General features: G+C 42.3%; 1 protein-coding gene across 1 annotated transcript in view; it reads right to left on the bottom strand.

Moving 5' to 3' along the window:
• Positions 1-21,499, bottom strand: part of LOC144687924 (uncharacterized) — a 54,215-nt gene extending 32,716 nt beyond the window's left edge. Inside the window, exons 1-2 of the mRNA XM_078554526.1 lie at positions 21,442-21,499; positions 5,412-6,460 (exon numbers count right to left, since the gene is read on the bottom strand). Of these exons, the coding sequence (XP_078410652.1) occupies positions 5,412-6,247 (836 nt within the window). The 5' untranslated portion in view covers positions 6,248-6,460; positions 21,442-21,499. The remainder of the gene's footprint in view (positions 1-5,411; positions 6,461-21,441) is intronic.

The raw sequence follows: 21,499 nt of genomic DNA, 5'->3' as shown, positions 1-21,499 counted from the left end.
TCTTCGCACTGCATAATTACCCCAACAATAAAACAGTTCCAGACAAGTAATGGCCCATAAAGGAAAACTTTTCTGCACTGAATTTAATTGCTGCCTTGAGTTCCTGCACTGAATTACAGGGAACCATTCTGTCACAATGGGACATTTCCACAAACTAAATCAGCAAAGCTGGATCTCTGGCCTCCCATTGTCTCATATTTGTTCAAAATGCTGTATTCTACACCAAAGACAGATTTGCATTTATATAGCACCTTTTTACATTCTCAATGTCCCAAAGTGTTTTACGCCAATTCTTGAAGTGCATCATTGTTGTAGGAACCATGGCAGCCAATTTGCATACAGCAAACTCTCACCGAGTAATGTGATAATGACCAGATAATCTGTTCTGGTGATGTTAGTTGAGGCAAAAATATTGGTCAACACAAAAGCACACACACACACACACACACCAATCATTTGGGGATGGGGCTCCCAAAGTTCAGATGCAAAACTGTGTTGAGGTAGATTAGAGGGAGCTTACATCTAACAAATCTACACTTGATCTAGAAATACTTAATAGTGGAACCAAAGAGAGATTATAACTGCCTGGAAAGATTGAAAAGGCCTTTTTAAAAAAAATTTGTTCATGGGATACAGGTGTCACTGGCAAGGCCAACATTTACTGCCTATCCCCAATTACCCTTAAGAAGGTGGAGGTGAGCTGCCTTCTTGAACTGCTGCAGTCCATGTGGTGTAGGTACACCCACAGTGCTGTTAGGGAGGGAGTTCCCGGATTTTGACCCATCGACAGTGAAGGAACGGCGATATATTTCCAAATCAGGATGGTGAGTGACTTGGAGGGGAACTTTTAGGTGGCGGTGTGAATATTACTTCGCTACTTAAGTGTCAGGCAATGACTATCTCCAACATGAGAGAAACTAGCCATTTTCCCTTGACATTCAGTGGCATTACCATTGCTCAATCCCCCGCTATCAACATCCTGGGGGTTATCCAAAACAAAAACAGAATTACCTGGAAAAATTCAGCAGGTCTGGCAGCATCGGCGGAGAAGAAATCATTTCTTCTCCGCCGATGCTGCCAGACCTGCTGAGTTTTTCCAGGTAATTCTGTTTTTGTTTTGGATTTCCAGCATCCGCAGTAGCTTTTAGCTTTTTGTTTTTATCCTGGGGGTTATCATTGACCATAAACTGAACTGGACTAGCCATATGAATATTGTGGCTACAAGAGCAGGTCAGAGGCTAGGAATTCTGGGATGTGTAACTCACCTCCCGATTCCCCGAAGCCCATCCACCATCTACAAGACACAAGTCAGGAGTGTGTTGGAATAATCACCACTTGCCTGGATGAGTGCAGCTCCAACAACACGCAAGATGTTCAACGTGATGACAAAGCATCTCACTTGATCAGCACCCCATCTATCAGAAACATTCACTCCCTCCAACACCAAATTACAGTGGCAACTGTGTGCGCATTCTACAACATGCACTGTAGCAACTCACCAAGGCTCCTTCAACAGCACCTTCCAAATGTGCAACCTCTACCATCTAGAAGGACAAGGGCAGCAGTTGCATGGGAACACCACCACCTGGAAGTTTTCCTCCAAGCCACACACTATCCTCTCTTGGAAATACATCGCTGTTCTTTCACTGTTGTTGGGTCAAAATCCTGGAGCTCCCTTTCTAACAGCACTGTGGGTGTACCTACACGACAGGAACTGCAGCAGTTCAAGAAGGCAGCTCACCAACACCTTCTCAAGGGCAATTAGGGATGGGCAATAAATGCTGGCCTAACCAGCGATGCTTACATACTGTTAAAGGATAAAATACACAGCACACTTGCTGAGGGAAGACCGAAATGAGGGACTATAAACACAATTGTCACTAATAAATCCAATAAAGAATTCAGGAGAAATTATACTTAAAGAGCAGTGAGAATGTGGAAACTCCCTACCACAAGGAGTACTTGAGTTGAATAGCAAAGATACATTCAAGGAGAAGCTAGAGAATTTCACGAGGGAGAAACAAATAAAAGGTGTTGATTGTGGTGCAATGAAGTAGGGTGAGGGGAGGCTTGTGTGGAGCACAAACACTGGTACAGAGCACTTGGGCTGAATGGCCTGTTTCCATGCTGTAAATTCTATGTAAAAATATGGTCAAGTGTTTTATTCTGCACTAATATCCCTCTTGTCAATAAGCAACTAAATGCAAGAAGAAAAGCAACTGTTTTTGCTTTCAAAAGGAAAGCACACAAAGTAACAGAGCATAATTCTGTCACTTGCATGTCTACATTTAGCAAATACAGAAATTATTATTTAGAGTTATCACCATGAAATTATGATTCACTTCTAATAGCAGAGTGTTAGAACTACCACCTACGTTCTTAGCATTTCAAAGTGCTTGAAATAGTTTGTTGCATCATTTCCAAAACAAAAGAGCTCCTCAGAATGTAATCAAAATATTTTCACAGTCCGAATGAGATTACTGGGGTTAGACTATTACTACTGATTTCAGGAGTGATGGAATAGGCTGAACTTCTTTCAACTCTGGAATCTGGACTAAAATCCGACCAAGCCAACATGTGAAAGTCTCTTTTCCGAAATGAGTTTGTCAGTGTCAGATCACAACAGGAAGCCTCCACAATTCAAAACTCGCACTCTGCGAAATCGCGAGAAGAGTTGACTCGAGAAATGGAACACTGGCTGCTTTTGAGGTTGGCTTTAAGACATTGGCTCCTGGCCCTCAAATTTTAAAATTCTCTTCGTTATTTTCAAATCCCTTTGTGGCCTATCTCTTTCCAATCTCTGTAACCTCCTTTAAACATCCAAAATCTCTGCACTCTTCCAATTCTGGCCTCACTCCACCATTGGCGCCTGTGTCTTCAGCTGCCTAGGCCCCAAACTCCAGAATTCCCCCCTAAACCTGTGTCTCCGTCTCTCTCCTCGTTTGATGCTCCCTTAAAACCTACCTTTTTGATTAAGTTTTTGATCACCTGCTCTAATATCATCTTATGTGGCAGAGTGTCAAATTTTGTTTGATAATCGCTCCTGTGAAGCGACGTGGGATGTTTGAGATGCTATCTAAATGCAACTTCTTATTGTACTCCAATAAATTATGACAGTAAGTTATAGTCATGTATCCCTAGCTAATTTTACCACAATGCTGTCTACTCTTAATTTTCATGTTTTGGCTGGTTGGCCACACATGTCTAACAGTTCCCAAAATAGAAAGGCTATATTGGCCAGTGAAAGACTGCAATGCAGAACCACCAGAACGTTACCAAGACTCCCAAGGAATAAATACTAGGGAAATTACAGGCTTGAATACCCTAGAAGTTTAAGGGGTGACTTGAATGTTGAGAGAGAGAGAGAGAGAGAGAAAGAGAGCGTGCAAGTGCCCCAGAGAGTGAGAGAGCAAAACAATTTTTTTTTTTTTAAATCAGGAAATTGTCAGTCAAGGTGGTCACAAGTCAAAGTTTGAGAGATTATTCCATATGGACTCAGTTAACCTTTGCTGAAAGCCTAATTTTTTCAGGATGCTGGTGGCAATTACTGACTGGAAGAGTTATACAGTTGAGTTCTAGGTCTAGACATACTGCTCCCGGCAGGAAATTCTCTTGTGATCCCATTGCTGTGTCTGATGTGAAATTCTTGTGTTCAGGGTGGGCCAGCGACTGTTTTCAATATAGTACCAGGGTCGACTCCCAAACAGTTCCAAGACACAAGGAAATAGCCAGCAGCAAAACATCTGGAGGGATTAGAATTTCCACAGGGGATCTTTCGATCACCAGTCATTCGGTGGAACCCGCTTAAGATATTAATACACCGATCCTCCGCCAAAATTATCAGTGGAAAATTGCACTCACAGAAATTCCACCCATTCAGATACAGCTACTCTGACCTTGGGGAAACAGATAACCTGTCCAATTTGGAGACTCACTGTTTCCTCTCCTCAGGAGGGGAAAGGAACATGTATTCCATCCAGACCCAATTCATTCCACAAATATTGTAGCCCGTCGTTCCTGTGAGGGAGCTTGATATTCTTAATGGTGGCAGCAGAGGGGGTGGGCACAAGGAATGTGGGAGAGCACCTTAAATAGATCCCTGGTGCTTCCCCACAGGGAGATCTAAGAACGTACACAGAGGATGAGCTAGCATATCACAGCAGCTGGTTGCAGGGGGCGCATTTCCAGAGGCCCGGAGACAGAGCATTATCTGGGACGATCAATGACTCAAGACGATCTAGACATAGAGAAACCCTTGTCAACATATAAACCGCTTACACTTGACTTATCTTTTGGATGACCTGTGCAGGAGTCTCACTGAAAATGGCCTAATATCTGTAATTTGGTCAAGTCCCAGTATTCTTACCGCCCACAGTAGCACAGACTTGCCTCTTCTTTATGCAACAGAAGAGCTAACAGGCCTTGGTTACAGACACCAATGTGAAGGAATCCAGCGGCCTGTTTTATTCTGAAACTAATGGGCAAGTTGATGTATATAAAAAGTGGTAAATTTATCAAAGCCAGATTGTGTGAATCAATTAAGATTCCTAGCACAGTCCAAAAATTCAGAAGTGCAGAACTATAATAATTCAACTTCTTATAATAGATGTCTCTTTCTTTGTCTCCAAACCAAGAAACCAACATAACAAAAGCCACACAATGATGATCATTCATAGTAACCTTAAACACTGGCTGTTTTCTACACTGTTCATTTTATCTGGAAAATGCAACGAGCTAATTGATTAGATTTAAGGGGGAAGGGAAGGTTGACCCATGCATAATCATTGCCATGATAACCCGGAGTCGTCCCAGGTCATGGAGTCCTTGCTGAAGATTGGGTGTCAGGTTTGGGTAGTACTCTCACCTCTCTGGTCAGAAGCCTGTGGGTTCAAGTTCCACTCCAGAGACTCAAGCACAAAATCTAGGTTGGCACTCCAGTGCTGAGGGAGTGCTGCATTGTCTGAGGTGCCATCTTTCAGATAAGACATTAAACTGAGACCCCATCTGCTCTCAGGTGGAAGTTATCAAGTTCTCCATGGTGTCCTAAGACAATAATTTATCCCTCAACCAACATCACTAAACAGATTATCTAGTCATTATCACATTTTTGTCTGTGGGTGCTTGCTGTGCATAAATTGGTTGCCGTGTTTCCTAAATTACAACAATGACTAGACTTCAAGAATGCTTAATTTACACTTTGGAACATCCTGAGGCACTATATAAATTCAAGTCCTTTGCTTCTATTCTCAGAGGGCCAAACTGTATTTGACTCATGAATACAAATTGGGAACAAGTCTTAAGCTGAACCCCAAAAGACATCGACCCCTTAAAACAGTATAAATTTTCCAAAGTTTGGCATAAAGATTAGTTTCTAGGAGCCAGAGGGAGAAGTGAATATAGTTTAAACTCACCTCCAGGCACAACAGAGTGCAGTCAGAAGAACGACGGATAACAGAGCAATACCAGCAATGACCAAGAAATGGATCAGGTTGTCTTGGTCCCGATGTTTAATCATTGTTTGAAAATCAGCATCTAGACCAGCTTTAAACTGGTAGAGAAGAAGGAAGCCACGCCCGCGATCCGTGGTGGTGATCAGCTCCACCACCACTTCCACCATCTCCAGAGAAGAACCAAACATCAACGTCTTGTTGACAGGGGTGTTGGCCCCACAAAAACGGGCAGAAAACGTGATCAGATCGGAAATATATAAAACATCATTCGGACAGACTTCAGGAGGTGCGAAGGGCGTCGCTTTTCTGGCAGGGATCACTGTGACTACAGTTGAATCATTTACTTGTTGCACTTCAAGATGGTCAATTTCCAGCCTCTTCTCACCTTGTATTTCATTGTTGGATTGTGGGTCTACATTGATGTCTTTGTAGTCACCAAAATCAGCAAGTGGATCACTCAAATTTGACTTTGTGGAATCATCCTTATCCAAATCATCAAGTGAAGAGTCTGTGATGGAGAAATCTTGTTGCAATGGCGGTGTCTTAACCATCTCCAATTTTATGGACTCTTCCTGTGCCACCACTCGTTTGCCTTCAGCTTTATGGGATTGGGTCACAGAGTAGTCACCATCAAAAGCTTTTGAATTAGACACATTGGTCTCGTTAAAAAACACCTTTATTCTTCCATCTTGAACATATTCTTTTGTATGAGCATGTAGCTGGTTGTTGGGCTCTTGACCCTGTACAGTGGCCCCATTCTCCAATGAACCAGAAACAGAAATCTCCCCACCTACCATTGCAGGGGTGGAATGTTCACCAAGGAGGGTTTTATCATCACGTGGATTCTCAAACACGTCAAAATCAAAAACTTCCAAAACAAGATGGACACCAGCCGGGATGAAGAATTGCCACAAACAGTGTGTACCTGGAACGTAACTTGCAGGAAAGCCAGGTGAAAGGATAATGCCTTGAGCTGCAGAATCAACAATGGCTCCGCACGAGTAATAGACCTGAAAATAAAATATTGCAGGAGATCACCAAGACAACCCATGATTTTTCAGCTCTTTCTCCTACTTCCCAGCTACAATTTCCTTTCCTATACGGACAGCTTATCCGAAGATATTGTGAAATAATCTTAAATGAATCGCACTCAACATAGAACAAGCTGGATGACCAACTAAACAAGGAGGGGTTGGAGATACTAATAGGGGGGAACAAATGTCATAATTGTTCTCTAACTTTGGTATTTTTTCCCCTCACACCGGGTATTGACTGAATGCTCATTAATGACAGCTACAGATCAAAGGCAGGTTACAAGTTATAGCCTCTGGAACAAGCTGCAGCTCATGTGATGGATGCTAATTTGTTGAATTCCTTCAAACGAGGGCTGGACTGTTTCAGGCTGGGACAGAGACCACCTCCCAGGAAAGGGTAGGTGCTATGAGGAATTACCGGAAATGGAGTGACCTCCTGGACTAGTTTCGATCATCTGAGGGAATTGGAGAGGAACTTTCCGGATTTTTCTCCTAAGTCGGCCTGGGATTTTAAAATCTGGTTGCCTTTCCAAGGGGAATCACATGGTTTTGGGTGGGATGAGGAGTGGGTATATATTGCGATGCACAAGATATCACACTTGTGGGGTACAGGCCGGATGGACCAATGTCATTGTTCACAAAACATTAACCGTAAAACACACCATCCAGGGCACCCTCATGGTTCCGAGTAGTTTTACTCAAGAAAGATTTCTCGAGTGGCTCAGGGAGACCAAGAGAATTGCTTTTAATAGTACCCATCCTACCATTAAACATCCTGATGTATAAAAATAAATAACTGTAGTGTAGATAGAACCAAACCTTTGGCACAGTGATAGCATTCCTGTCTTCAGTTAGAGAACACAGGGTTTAAGCCCTGGTCCAGACAGTCCAATGAGTCCAGACTGAAGTTCCAGCTCTGAAGGCATTGTTGACATCCAATGGTTAATCATATCAGATGGAGGTAGGGGTGGGCCTCCCCACTCTCATCAGCCCCCTCCCCAACACTATGTGGGGTTGTAAGAGCCCATAAAACCTCTCCACCCTAAAGGATTAACCCCCCTCTATCCACTGGGATAAAGATAGTTGCAGCTGTAGAAGGAATGCTCATGTCACGATTACAGAGTCCATTCGTGTGTAATCAGTAATGTAGCGTGCGCTCTGTATCAAACCACAATCTTAGGTGTCAACCAATATATACACCAATAAAAGAACACATTTTGAAACGATTAACATTTTTCCATACTTAAAAAGAAGTTTACGACTACCAGATGTGACAGATGTGCTCGAAAATCTCCAAAAGAACAAAAACTAGCATGTCAACTTTAATCTTCAGTCCTAAAGCATACCAGGGTTCCTTCAAAGTTCCATTTTAATTTAAAACACTTGTCACCAAATTAAAGGAGTTGACTTCAACAAACAATCTGAACATTCTCTGATCCAGCCCGAGATAATTACAAGATCTAGTTATTCTTCCAAAACAAGCTATGTAAACATAAGATTAGTTTGGTCTGTTTCTCATTTCTGAGCATTTTTTAACAAAACCGATGATTCCACCTCAGAAATGGAGCTAATAAAGGAGCACTAGGTCAGACTGGTCATGGAGCAAAGGGAAAGGATTTGAAGCAAAATCCATGGCCTGTCCACCCTAAGGTCAATGCTGACATTTGCTTGTCTTCAGTGCCCTCCCTCTCAAAGTCGGCAGTTCAGGGAGAGCTCACCTACAGCAACAACTTATTTATATTGTGCCTCTAACGTAGTAAAACATCCCAAGGTATTTCACAGGAGCTTCATCAAAAAATAAAAAATAAAAAATTTTAACCAGGCCAAACAAGAAGATATTAGGGCAGATGATCAAAGAGGTAGGGGATTTTGGAGAGTGTTTTAATAAGGAGGAAAGAGGCAGGGAAGTTTAGGGAGGGAATTCCACAGCTTAGGGCCCAAGCAGCTGAATGGTGGAGCAATTAAAATCGAGGAAGTGCAAGAGGCCAGAATTAGTACAATGCAGAGATATTGGAGAGTTGTAGGGCTAGAGGAGGTTACTGGAATAGACAGGGGATGAGGTTATGGCAGGATTTGAACATAAGAATGTGTGTCTTAAAACTGAAGCATTGCCTGGTTTAATGAAACCGGGCATGTCCCTTCACCAATAGGGGCAACTCTGGAGCCCACCTGTCCAGGAAGCTGAAACAACTGATGGGACGAGAGGTAAACTAAGGACCACCAAATCCTCTTGAAATCTGGAATGTCTTTGCTCCCTCCTTCCATAGGTTGGCTCCACAACTCTCAGATATTGGCAGAAGTACATCTAATGTCGGCCACTCCAGCATTAAGGAAACTTCCCTCTGCTGGTCACTGCCCCTCTTAACTCAAGTGTCCTCGAGACCAGTAGAGACTCTACCCCAAACATGGCTGCACAGAAACTGCTGGATACCTGGTGCATCCAAATCACAGGCCTATATTATATCCCATCCTCCGTACTCCCTCCGTACTGGATTGCAGGAATGTGCTGGAAGATTACCAGGATTTTAGGCCCCATTGTCTTGCTGTAAATTGTTGTAAATAGTTCCACTTATCAATACTCAAGAATGGTAGTGAGGAACAAAAACAAAAATACCTGGAAAAACTCAGCAGGTCTGACAGCATCTGCGGAGAGGAACACAGTTAATGTTTCGAGTCCGTATGACTCTTCATCAGAACTAAGGAAAAATCCTCCATCCCCACCCCCTTTCCGATCCCCCTTTTTTCCAATAATTTTATATAGATGATTTTTCTTTTCCCACCTATTTCCATTATTTTTAAATGTATTTCCATCCATTGTTTTATCTCTACCTTTTAGCCTATTTCGATCCCTTCCCCCCACCCCACCCCCACTAGGGCTATCTGTTGAAGAGTCATACGGACTCGAAACGTTAACTGTGTTCCTCTCCGCAGCTGCTGTCAGACCTGCTGAGTTTTTCCAGGGCTTTCTGTGTTTGTTTTGGATTTCCAGCATCCGCGGTTTTTTGTTTTTAATCACAATGGTAGTGGGGATTCTGGTTTACAGCTGTTTTGACTGCCACACGTTACAAGTATTAACGGAAGAGAAACAGCTTTTATCAGTGGATGATTTTTAATAAAAAAAGTCAACATTATAGATAAAGATGGGAAAAAAAGCAGGAGAATGAAAAAAAAAATCACTTTTAATTTTTGCTGCTTTTCACACTTCAGTGTCCTGCATCCGTTGCAGATGCTTCTCATAGCCAATTTTAACTGGAATTTGCAACTGCACAAACCATAAGGAATCAATAACGAATCTCATGAGAGCTCAAAAAGAATTCCCAACATCCAACTGATTAAATAAAGACCATGAAATAAGTCTAATGGCAAAGCCAAAACGACTGGGAGTCAAGTCTCATTTTCAGTTGCATGAACAGGATTTGATGCAACCGATTTCCAGGAGAACCTTTGCCTGTGGTAATTCTGCAAATTTAAAAAGTAAAAGTAAACTTGTTTCTCCAAAGTGGGTTTTCACTCACATCTCATTTGCCAAAAAAAAAAACAAGAAGTTTGTTCAGTAAACTGGATTTTAAAGTCCGCGAAATAAGTCTGGATCAAAGCTTTTTCACACCAAGGCCTGCAGTTACTGTGCAAACACTCTGCTATATAAAGACTCCCTCTGTTTATAGCACAAGCTTGCAAAGATCAGAGGGGAAAGCAGTATGTTGAGTCAATGGGTGTGTTTCCACAAGGATGACTACAGGTACTTGGACTGTATTTACATGTTGCCAAGTTCATAGCAGAGTGAATGCAGTATGAATGGCACTATGGTGTGACCTTGGCAGCAACATTGTTGAAAAGTTACATACTCTGGGGCACCAGAGAGGGGATCAGTAATCACAGCAAAAGCACTCACCTCTTCTTCCAGATCCAAGTTTCCCGAGTTATTATTCTGCAGGCAATGAATTGAATTTACAAAACAGGGCATTCGGCCCACTGGTCCAGAGTGATATTTAGACCCCACACTATCCAACCCTATCGACACACCCTTCTATTCCTTTCTCCCTCATGCACTTTTCTTGCTTCTCCTCAAATGTTTGATGTTATTCATCTCAACCACTCTCTGTGACAGGGAATTCACATTCTCCCCACTCTCTGGGTGAAGAGGTTTCTCCTGAATTCCCCATTGGATTTATTAGTAACTATCTTATATTTATGACCCCTGATTCTGGTCTCCACCACAAGTTGAAGCATCTTCTCTACATTTACCCTCTTGAATCATTTCAATCTTTAATGCAAGAGTGGGATAAGGAGGAAGATGGGAGCAGGGTGAGGCGACCATTCAGCCTACTGAGTCTACACCAGCTCTTTCGAAAGCAATCCAGTTAGTCCTACTCCCTGGCTCTTTCACCCTATCCTTGCAATTTTTTCCTCTAAGTATTTATCCAGTTCCTTTTAAAAAGTTACTACTGAATCTGTGCCCACCACCCTATCAGGCAGTGCATTCCAAACCCTAACCACATATTGCAATAAAAAATGCGTTTCCTCATGTCGCCTCTGGTTCTTTTGCCAATCATCTTAAATCTGCATCCTCTGGTTATTGACCTTTCAGCCCTTGGAAAAGCTTCTCTTTTCTCTCTATTTACTCTATCCAAACTCTCCATGATTTTAAACACCTCAATCAAATATTCTCTTAGCCTTCTTTACTCTAAGTAGAACAATACCAGCTTCTCCAGTCTCTCCACATTGTAGTACAAGGATCTGGCACATATAGGATTAACATGGGACTGAGTACAATACCACCCATACAGTGATGTAAGAGAACACATGACCCACACCTGGGGATCAGTCTGGTGTTGGACAGAGCAGTGTACATATATACATATATATATATACACATAAACATATACACACATACATATATACATACAGACATACATATATGTGTGTATATGTATATATACATATACACACATACATATATAAAGACCTACTGAACAGTACCCAACATCCTACAACACACAACTACAATCCCTCATTCATGGAACTATTTGAGTAAATCTCTTCTGTAACCTCCGTAATGTCTTCACATCCCTCCTAAAGCATGATGCTCACAATTGGATGCAATACAAAATACTAGTTTGATCCCAACAGTGTTGCCTCCGTCAAAGGCCCCTTCCCCCCAGAAATCTCCCATCTAAATGAGGAAAGAAAAAATAGAAAAACAAAAATAAGATAGGAAGAGAGAAAATTATGAAAGAGATGAAAGCAGGAGAGGACAGGTAGAAAGGAATCGTGACAGAGATGAACATGTGCACCAAAATGCAGACTCACTAGTAACTTGTGAAGCCACCCCAAGTCACAAACTTAAACTGAAGCACTCAATTTATCAACATTATCCAGAAGGAACTTTGTGGTTTGACTAAAAATATTAGCTATACTGTAAAACCCAAATTTGTAGAAGTCATAACAGAAACCAGTACCTTGTCAGCAAAGGTTGATTTACCAACATCTGAACAATGAACCAGATTTAAATCCCATGGAATTAGAAGCACCAAAAAGTCTCCTTTCACTGTTTAAAGGGAAAACACTACTGTAAGGAAAGTGGTCTTCAATTTAAGAGAACTTTGGGAAGGCATACAATGGGAAGGGAGGTTGGGAAAATGCAGAATTTACCATCACCTAAATGGAGGCGTTTGCGTAGTTGATGTCAGGAGGGAGAGATATAGAGAACTTCCATGTTAAATCTCCCAGTGTTAGAAGGGGATGGGGTGGGGGTGGTTGGTAGAAAGATCTCTAATGACACTTTTGCTGCTTCTGTCTCCAGGAGGTCAATTGTGACCCAAGTTTGTAGCTGGAGGGTGGGTTTAGGATCCAGACATTCTTCCCTGTTCTGGTTTCCAATTCCAGTGCTGATAATATGAATAAAAAAGGCTTTTGGCAGGAGGTTGAATGCAACAAGGAGGGCAGAAATACATCTGATTAAAATCGGTGTTAACAACTGAAGAGAAAGAGGAAAAAATTTGCATTTATATAGTGCCTTCCACAACCACAGGATGTCCCAAAGAGCTTTACAGCCAGTGAAATACTTTAGAAGTGTAGTCACTGTGGCAGCCAATTTGTGCATAGCAATCTGATAATAACCAGATAATCTGTTTGTGATGTTGGTAGAGGGATAGATATTGGCCAGAACACCAGGGAGAACTCAAATAAAAATAGAAAAGGTCTGTGAAAGGGAGGAAGTCAGGAGGGATTAAACGACAAAAAGGATCAATGGTGCAAAGCCAAACGGAGTGGTAACAGAATGAGAGACAAAAGATGTGTTATGACAGGCAGACGGGAAATGCCAAGCTGCTCAAATCCCAGAGGGAAACTTGAAGCAGCCACCACAACTATTTGCAATTTGTATTTATTTCAAGACGCGTACATTGAATTCAGTAAAAAGGCCACCGAGGCTTAGAGGGTTTTTACAAAACTAAATTAAACATTTATTAAAAAAAGAAATAATTTTAAGCACATACACAGGTCTACAAATTATGATAACTTCTAGCTCCCTTAATTAATCTAACTCCCAGTTACAACTATGTTAAGGCAACAGAAAAAACAGATTTTAAAAGACCCAGGCAAAGTAACACGATACCCTGAACAGTCGAACTCAAAATAAGTTTTCTTAGCTTCATTTCTTGCAGACAGCAGTTTGGGCACAGAGCCTTGAGGCTTTTCCACACTTGTTAGATCTTAGAAATCCTTCCCTTGCACACAGCCTTCTCTCCTTTATCCATATTTTCCCCTTTGAATCCAAATTCCCATTGTTTCACTATGTCCTTGGACTTTACCTCTCCAATAATAAAAAATCATAGTACCAATTTTATCAGTAATCTTTAGGAAAAATTAACAGTTTCTCAACTTCTAGGTGAAACGCTTCACCCCCTCTTTTGAATCCAAGCTACTCTGGTTTCTTTAAAAATGCAAATGTTCCCTTTACACCTCGCTTTCTAAAACTTCACCCATGTTTACCTATTTAGCATTTCAAATCTAGCTTCTCTTCTTACATCAAAGCCTTCAGACTAGCTATCTATAATTCGATTAAGTCCCACAGGCACACACACATACATAGACACAGACCCCACTATTACTCCACTTTACAATAAATTCAAAATAACATTATGAAAATTATATCTTCCTGGCAGATGTGTCTGGAGGGGGTGTGAGTGGTAGAATGATGAACAGCTTCCATCCAAATGCAAGGAAAAACAAGTGTAAAACCAAAACTTACAAAGAAAAAGGAAATAAAATGGGGCAGAGGTTACAGTCTGAAATTGCTGAACACAATGTTGAGTCTGGAAGGTTGAAAGTGCCGAATCAAAGGATGAGGTGCTTCTCCTTGACCTTGCGTTAAGCTTCATTGGAACATTGCTGAGGTCAAGGTCAGAGGTCAGAGTGGGATCAAGGTGGAGAATTAAAATTGACAAGCAGCCGAAAGCTCAGGGTCATGCCTGCAGACTGAATGGAGGTGTTCCACAAAGCGCTCATCCAATCTGTGTTTGTCTCCCCAGTGTAGAGGAGACCACATTGTGAGTAACGAATACAGTCAACTAAATTAAAAGATGAACAAGTAATCATTGATTCACCTGGAAGGGTTGTTTGGGGCCTTGGACGGTGAGAAAGGAGGTAAAAAGACGGGTGTTTCAGCTCCTTTCTGCGCCTTCATGGAAAAGTGGATGTTTGAGGAGCGGACCAGGATGTTGCAGAGGGAATGGTCCTTTCAGAATGCTGAAAAAGGGAGGAGTGGGGGAAGATGCGTTTGGTGGTGGCATTCTGCCAGCCCCCAGACACAGCAAGGGGCTCGTGCGACACCAGGAAACTTGCTTCCCTCCATGAAAATGGCCGTTCGTTCAGGTCTTACCTGTCTTAATTGACTGCCCACCTCCCATGGATGGGCTGCCCCTGGGAATCTACATGGAGGCAGGAACACATTGGGGAAGAGAACCTGACACGGTTTCTTTTCTGTTTTCTCAGCGCCACACTCACTCCAATTCAACACTTCAAACCGGCCTCCAAGGGGCCGGGAAAATTCAGGCCATAGTCACCGATTCTATTTATTGACCCATTACACCAATTGGAGCTTTCAGGACTGAGATTAATAGTTTTTTTTTGATAGGTAACAGAAATAAGGAATGTGGAGCAATGGTAGGTAAATAGAGTTTAGATCTAAGTGAATGGTAAAGCAGGTTCCAGTGGCAGAATAACCCCCTGTCCCTATCCACACAACTCCAAAAACCAATTTAGAAATGGCAACTGTAGGATGACTTTAGAAAGTATTTTTGAAATTAATCTGTAGACGATAGCCTTCAGAGATTTAGTCTACGATGTGTCAGCACACCTTAATCGTGATTAACACGGTGTCAAAAATGTAATACAGAAGAAAAAGCAATTAAAACTGCACAAGGAATTTCAAAACAATTGTCTTTCAGTTGATCATGAAGCAAATTTTTGTTAATGCTGTTGTCCATTTGAAATTGATTTCAGAACGAACACTATTTTCATGATTTCCTTTTCAGTGTTGGCCCCACTCCAGCTTCCTCTTGTGCTCCAATTGTGTTTCTGATGCAAGTGTTTACCCATCAGTTAATGGTAATTACCACAACAAAATGAAGACAAAATGGGTTTAACTATACAGACTTAAAAATTTCCTTTAGAACAAAGATGAATGCAGTAACACAAGTGCTAGAAATTCAGTGTTAATCATGTGTATGTAACTCCAGCACTATTAGGATTCCCAGAAATATTAAATTTGAACCCAGGCTTTGGAAAAGGAGAGCAAAGGAGGATAAAATGGGGAGGGTGGCGGATCCTTATGTTTCAGGGTCTGAAGGATCCCTTCTTAAACTGACAGAACATTTACCGATGGGTTGAAGATATTGGTGGAGATGTCAAAGGGATTAGATTGTGTGCTTTTACAGACTGTGAAGCATACTCACCGTTCCCCCCCACCCACTAAAAGCACAAAGCTGATGATGGTCAATGTCTGGATTATAAGGCATAAACACCATTTTTGGAAAAATAAATGATGACATTATACCCAAGTAGGATATTGACTGAGGCAGTTCCCATTCATACAAGACAGTATCGGAAGAGAGATATTTCCCAGCGTAGAATTTTTATGCAAATAGGCTATATGAGAAGATTGTATCGTAAAGGACATTTAGGTTTACGTTAAATGCAGCATTACTGCAAATTGTTAATTGTCCACCATCTCATACATAACTCAACTAATGGCTTGAGTGCTGGAATATGACTAGGTAATTTAGGTTACACATTGTTAGCCTGCAGTTCAACACACTCTCAGGATGGAATTAGATTGGAAAGCAAGAAGTTCCTAACTGTATGTAACAGTCAACTTTCACCATCCTCTTCCAATTTTCACCTGTGTTGACCAACTCAGTGGAACCTCCCTTACTTTGTCCCACTCCTACCCATCTAATCACAGCCAGATCATCTCCATTTCTTCAGCCCCCACACTGTTACATCTGGAGTGCTGCAAGGATCTCTCTTTGGTTTCCCCTCCTCCCCCTGATCCTGCCATGGGGAAATTATCCAAAAACACAATGGCAGGTCCCACAGGTACACTAAAGACACCCAGCTCAACCTCTCCCTCCAACCCCCCACTGCCTGTGTGATACTCTTTCAAGTTATCAACAGTCACAGATTGCAACTCTTTCTGAGTACAATCACAGTTCTTGGTTTCCGGGAGTGGGACATGAACCCACAACCCTCTGATTCAAAGGCGAGGGTGCTATGAACTGAGCCACAGCTGACACCTCACTAGCTGTGTGATATCAGCTGACATTCATTACTGGACGAAACTTAATTTCTTCCAATTAAACATTGCCTTTGGAAAGACCATTGTCTTTGTTTCACATCGTAAACTTTGTTCCCTCCCCAGCATGTCTTAGGCATGCTGCACTTTGAAGCTTATATATTTTGAAAAATCTAGAATGTCCCTACGTTTCTACCCCAGAGAGTTGTGGAGGCTAGATCACTGGAAGTATTTAAAGAGGAGGTAGATAGATTTTTGAAATATAAGGGAGATGAGGGCTAGGAGGAGCTGGCACGGAAGAGGAGTTGAGGCCTGGGGCAGATCAGCCATGATCGTATTGAATGGCGGGGCAGGCTTGAGGGGCCCAACGGCCTACTCCTGCTCCTATTTCTTATGTTATATTCCCAGCACTGCTTAACACTGTTTAAATGCCTACTTTAATCAAAGCTGAATACCACATATCTGGTTGTTATACCCAGTTATTCCCAAATACAATAAATAGCACAGCTACACACACTCCTTCTGTTTTGGAACTGAGTGTGAATTCTCAAAGTGATATGAATTCTTGCTGTGTAATTAAGACCAGGTCACCTTTTAAATCCAACATGCAGATGTTTTGATAATTAAGACAAAAATTAACCTTGATGCTGGAGCAACACAAAATTTACTCAAACATGCTCATTAATTTCTAGTTTGAATAGAAACTTCATTCAACTTTCAATCTCTGAGCTCTTAAAATGATAGCAAGTTTCATTTGAGCTATTTGGTGGGGAGGCAGTGGTAATAGTGGTAATGTCACTGGACGAGTAATCCAGAGGCTGAGGCCAACGCTCTGGAGACACGGGTTCAAATCCCCTGCTGGCAGAATTTAAATTCAATTAATAAATCTGGAAGTAAAAGCTAGTCTCAGTGAAGGTGACCATGAAACCATTGTCATAAAAACATATCACTAATGTCCTGGAGACGTGTTGACTCTTAAATGCCCTCTGAAATGACTAGCAAGCCACTCAGTTGTATCAACTTTTATGTAGCCTAAAAGGAATGAAACTGGAAGGACCACCCAGCATTGACCCGTCAACCTTGAAAATTCCTCCTAACTAACATCTGGGGGCTTGTGCCAAAATTAGGAGAGCTGCCTCACAGACTGATCAAGCAACAGCCTGACACAGCCATACATGTCTCAGACACCACCATCACTATCCCTGGGTATGTCCCACCGGCAGGACAGATTCACTAGAGTTGGCAGCACAGTGGTATACAGTCGGGAAGGAGTTGCCCTGGGAGTCCCCATGAAGTCTCATGGCATCAAGTCAAACATGGGCAAGGAAACTTCCTTATTACCACCTACTGCCTCTCCTCAACTGATAAATCAGTACTTCTCCTTGTTGAACCAATTGGAAGAAACACTAAAGGTAAGGGCACAGAATGTACTCGGTGGGGGACTTCAACATCCATCACCAAGAGTGGTTCAGCAGCACCAATACCGGTGGAGTCCTAAGGAACATATCTGTGGCAAGAGGGAAAACCCCACTTGACCTCATCCTCACCAATCTACATGTTGCAGATGCGTTTGTCCATGACAGTATTGGTCAGAGTAGTGACTATCATACAGTCCTTGTGGAGATGAAGTCCCGGCTTCACATTGTGGATACCCTCCCACCGTGCTAAATGGGATAGAGCGAACAGATCTAACAGCTCAAAACTAGGCATCCATGTGGCACTGTGGGTCATCAGCAGCAGTATTGCACTCAAGCACAATCTGTAGCCTCATGGCCCAGCATATCCCCCACTCTACCAATGCCATTAAGCTGGGGAATCAACCCTGGTTCAGCGAGAGTGCAGGAGGGCATGCCAGGAGCAGCACCAGGCATATCTAAAAATGAAGTGTCAACCTGGTGAAGCTACAAGGGAATACTTGCATGCCAAACACCAGAGGCAGCATGCAACAGACAAAACTAAGCGATCCCACAACAAACACATCAGATCTAAGCTCTACAGTCCTGCCACACCCAGTCGTGAATGGCAGTGGACAATTAAACAACTCACTGGAGGAGGAGACAGCTCCACAAATATTCCCATACTCCTCCTGAGGTCCCCAGCACCAATTTGATTCACTCCCATGTGATATCAAGAAGTGACTGATGGCACTGGATATTGCAAAGGCCATGGGTCCTGCCAATATTCCAGCAATAGTACTGAAGACTTGTGCTTCAGAACTTGCTGCGCCCCTAGCCAGGCTGTTCCAGAACAGCTGCAACACTGGCATCTACCCAGCAATGTGGAAAATTGCCCAGGCATGTCCTATCCACAAAAAGCAGGACAAATCCAAGCCAGCCAATTGCCATCTTATCAGTCAATTCTTGATCATCAGTGAAGTGATGGAAGGTGTCATCAACGGTGCTATCAAGTGGCACCTACTCAGCAATAACCTGCTCACCGACACTCAGTTTGGGTTCCATCAGGGCCACCTCAGCTCCTGACCTCATTAAAGCCTTGATCCAAACATGGACCAGAGTTGAACTCAAACAATGAGGTAAGAGTGACTGCCCTGACATCAAGGCTCACTAGCAAAACTGGAGTCAATGGGACTCAGGACACCCAGATCCCTCTGTAGCTCACAGCTCTGCAATCTCTCTCCATTTAAATAACCTCTTTTTCTATTCTTCCTGCCAAAGTGGACAGTTCACATTTTCCCACATTATACTCCATACACACGTGGGCATCTCCTGATAAGTCTCCAAGAAAGAAAGATAGAGGAGTGCGAACAAGAGGACCAGATTTTTTTGACTTTATATGAGAGAATGAATTACTCAGCTGCTGGCTGTCAGGTAGAATTCCAGGCTCTCACAATGACCATTAAATAATCACCAATAATGCACAAGGTCACATGATAATTATACATTAAGAGGACCATCTGGCCCATCTTTATTGAAATACCCCAAAGGTTCTACAGTTGCAGCTTCAAATTATTTCCAAAATTATTCTAGGGTTTGCTAGGTGCTTGCTTTCCTTTTCTCGTAGTTTCCTACAATACTCTTCAGTGCTGACTGTCCTCTGCTGTACTCATTTTCCCAAAGTGATCCTGGAGAAAGGAAGAGGCAATTCACCCCCTCCATTCTGTCACCATTCATTTAGATTATGGTGGATCTATTTCTTAATTCCATCTATCTGCCTTGGTTCCATAACCCTATGTGTGTGGTAGGCAGAATGTCTTTTTGGACTGATGGCAGTGTCGTGTTAGTGGAAGCAGTGTGAAATGACTTGCTTAACCTATTGCTCAGATCTGTCCACCACACAATTGAGCAATGTCATGTATGAACTTCAATGCTGATGTGATGCCAGATACATAGGTTGTACACCCCAGTGATTGGCTGATCAAATCAAACAGCTTATTCCTTCAGTTATAGGCAGAGTACAGACTATACAAAACCAACCCACGCTTGCAAACCCCAAAATGTCTACTGGTAGAGGTCATTTCACAATTGGACAGCACTTGCTGCACAGTCCTGAGTGCATTAATAACTACAATAAATCAATTTAAGATAATTTTCCAGCTCAAAACATGGCTCATTCACACTTGCTAGAAGCGACATACATTCATTCACAGGGACACGTTCTCTGCAAACAAAAGGAATATGTTCAAGCCTCGCACCTTTTTTGAATTACCCGGGGAGTTTGGGGAGCCTACAGTTCCCTGTTGCTTTCTCCATGGTAATGCTAGAGTTGACTTGCCAACCAATCAGTAGCCTTTTTTGTTGTAGTATAAATTATGATCGTTTGAAATTTGGCATTCTTGCATTTGTCCTAATGAGTGCAAGAGGAAAAGCTTCAACAACATGTCTCTCTTTTCAGAAAAAAACAGTGCAGGGAAGGCACTTATCTAACCCAAGGAGCCTCTCTCTTGGGAAGAGATCCCATTCACCAGCATATCGCCACAGCTGCAGCGTATTTTCATGCTGACAGCATTACTTCCCTGATCATGTCTACATTTTCATGTGTTCCACTTGCGAGGAGATTTAACACAGTAGAAACAAACAGCCGAGCTGCTGGACGAGAGCGTAGGATGGACGAATCCGAAAAAACCCACACACACACACAATTCGCGATCCCAGGGGCTGAGGACATTAACCCAGAAACTCAATATTACATGAAACAAAGGCAACATTTATCACAGCCCCTTCAGGCAGATAATTGCAGAGGAGGTGGTTTAAAACGAACGAGCAAAGCAAACCATTAAAATTGGGTCATTTGATATGTTGTTCACCCTCCTGATTGCGTTTTGAAATAGGATTACACCAAAAAAAAAGCTCCTTTTCATTAAAAAGTGGGACCGGCAAATGTACACAACACCTTGTGTGAAAATCAATCCCCTCTATTTCAGGACTCTGGGAATGAACCATGAAAGCCTCTGATATGCATTTTATTATTCTCCTCCACCCCTTCCCCTCTGTTAAACAATCATTCTTACCAGTCAGTCTGGACTCTGAAAGACTTACAGATGTGGTGCATATTGATAATAATTAAAATCCTTCTCAGTTCCTGGCTGTCAATGGGTTGGATATTAGGGACAACTTTAAAAACAGCGTCGGGGAAGAAGAAAGTTATTCAAAGGCAAAAAAAATAAAGCCCCTCTTAATTTTTTTTAAGGCTGAAGGTTAATTATGAGCTCGGGTCGCACACAGATTAAGTTAAATGGAGTGAGTCGATGGATAATAAACAGACCCACTCGCTGTTTTAATTCACAAGTCGGTTTCCCCTCCTCGGGAGCTGAACACAGTTGCAAATTTGTTCGATTTACGAACTTTATTCGAAGGTGAAATAGATCACAAATCGTGAACTGGATTTTTTGTTTTTCCTTCTGCCACTGCTTCAACTCCTCTCACCCAAAATGCTGATCGAAGTTTTGCAAATGGTTCGCTTTCGGAAGAACAGTCGAGGCTACAAAAGCCACCAACACGGGAAGGTTAAGCACTGATCCATTTCTCAGTGTGAACAGCATCTTCCTGCACAAGGCACTGGGGGGGGTTTTTGTGCTGCTCTTGCGAGCCGCCCTACACAAGTGTAGCAATTGTTTTTTTTTTGTTTTTAAAATGGAAATGATTAATATGCTACCTTCCGGAATTACAGTTTTCTCTTAAAGCTGTTGCTTTCTTCCACCTACCCTGCGGGATGTCGCCTCCACACTCCAGCTGCTACAAGTTGTCACCAGAGCCACGATC

This window comes from Cetorhinus maximus, chromosome 12, assembly GCF_964194155.1.
Source record: "Cetorhinus maximus chromosome 12, sCetMax3.hap1.1, whole genome shotgun sequence".
Classification (NCBI taxonomy): domain Eukaryota; kingdom Metazoa; phylum Chordata; class Chondrichthyes; order Lamniformes; family Cetorhinidae; genus Cetorhinus; species Cetorhinus maximus.
This window is presented reverse-complemented; position numbering and strand designations above follow the sequence as displayed.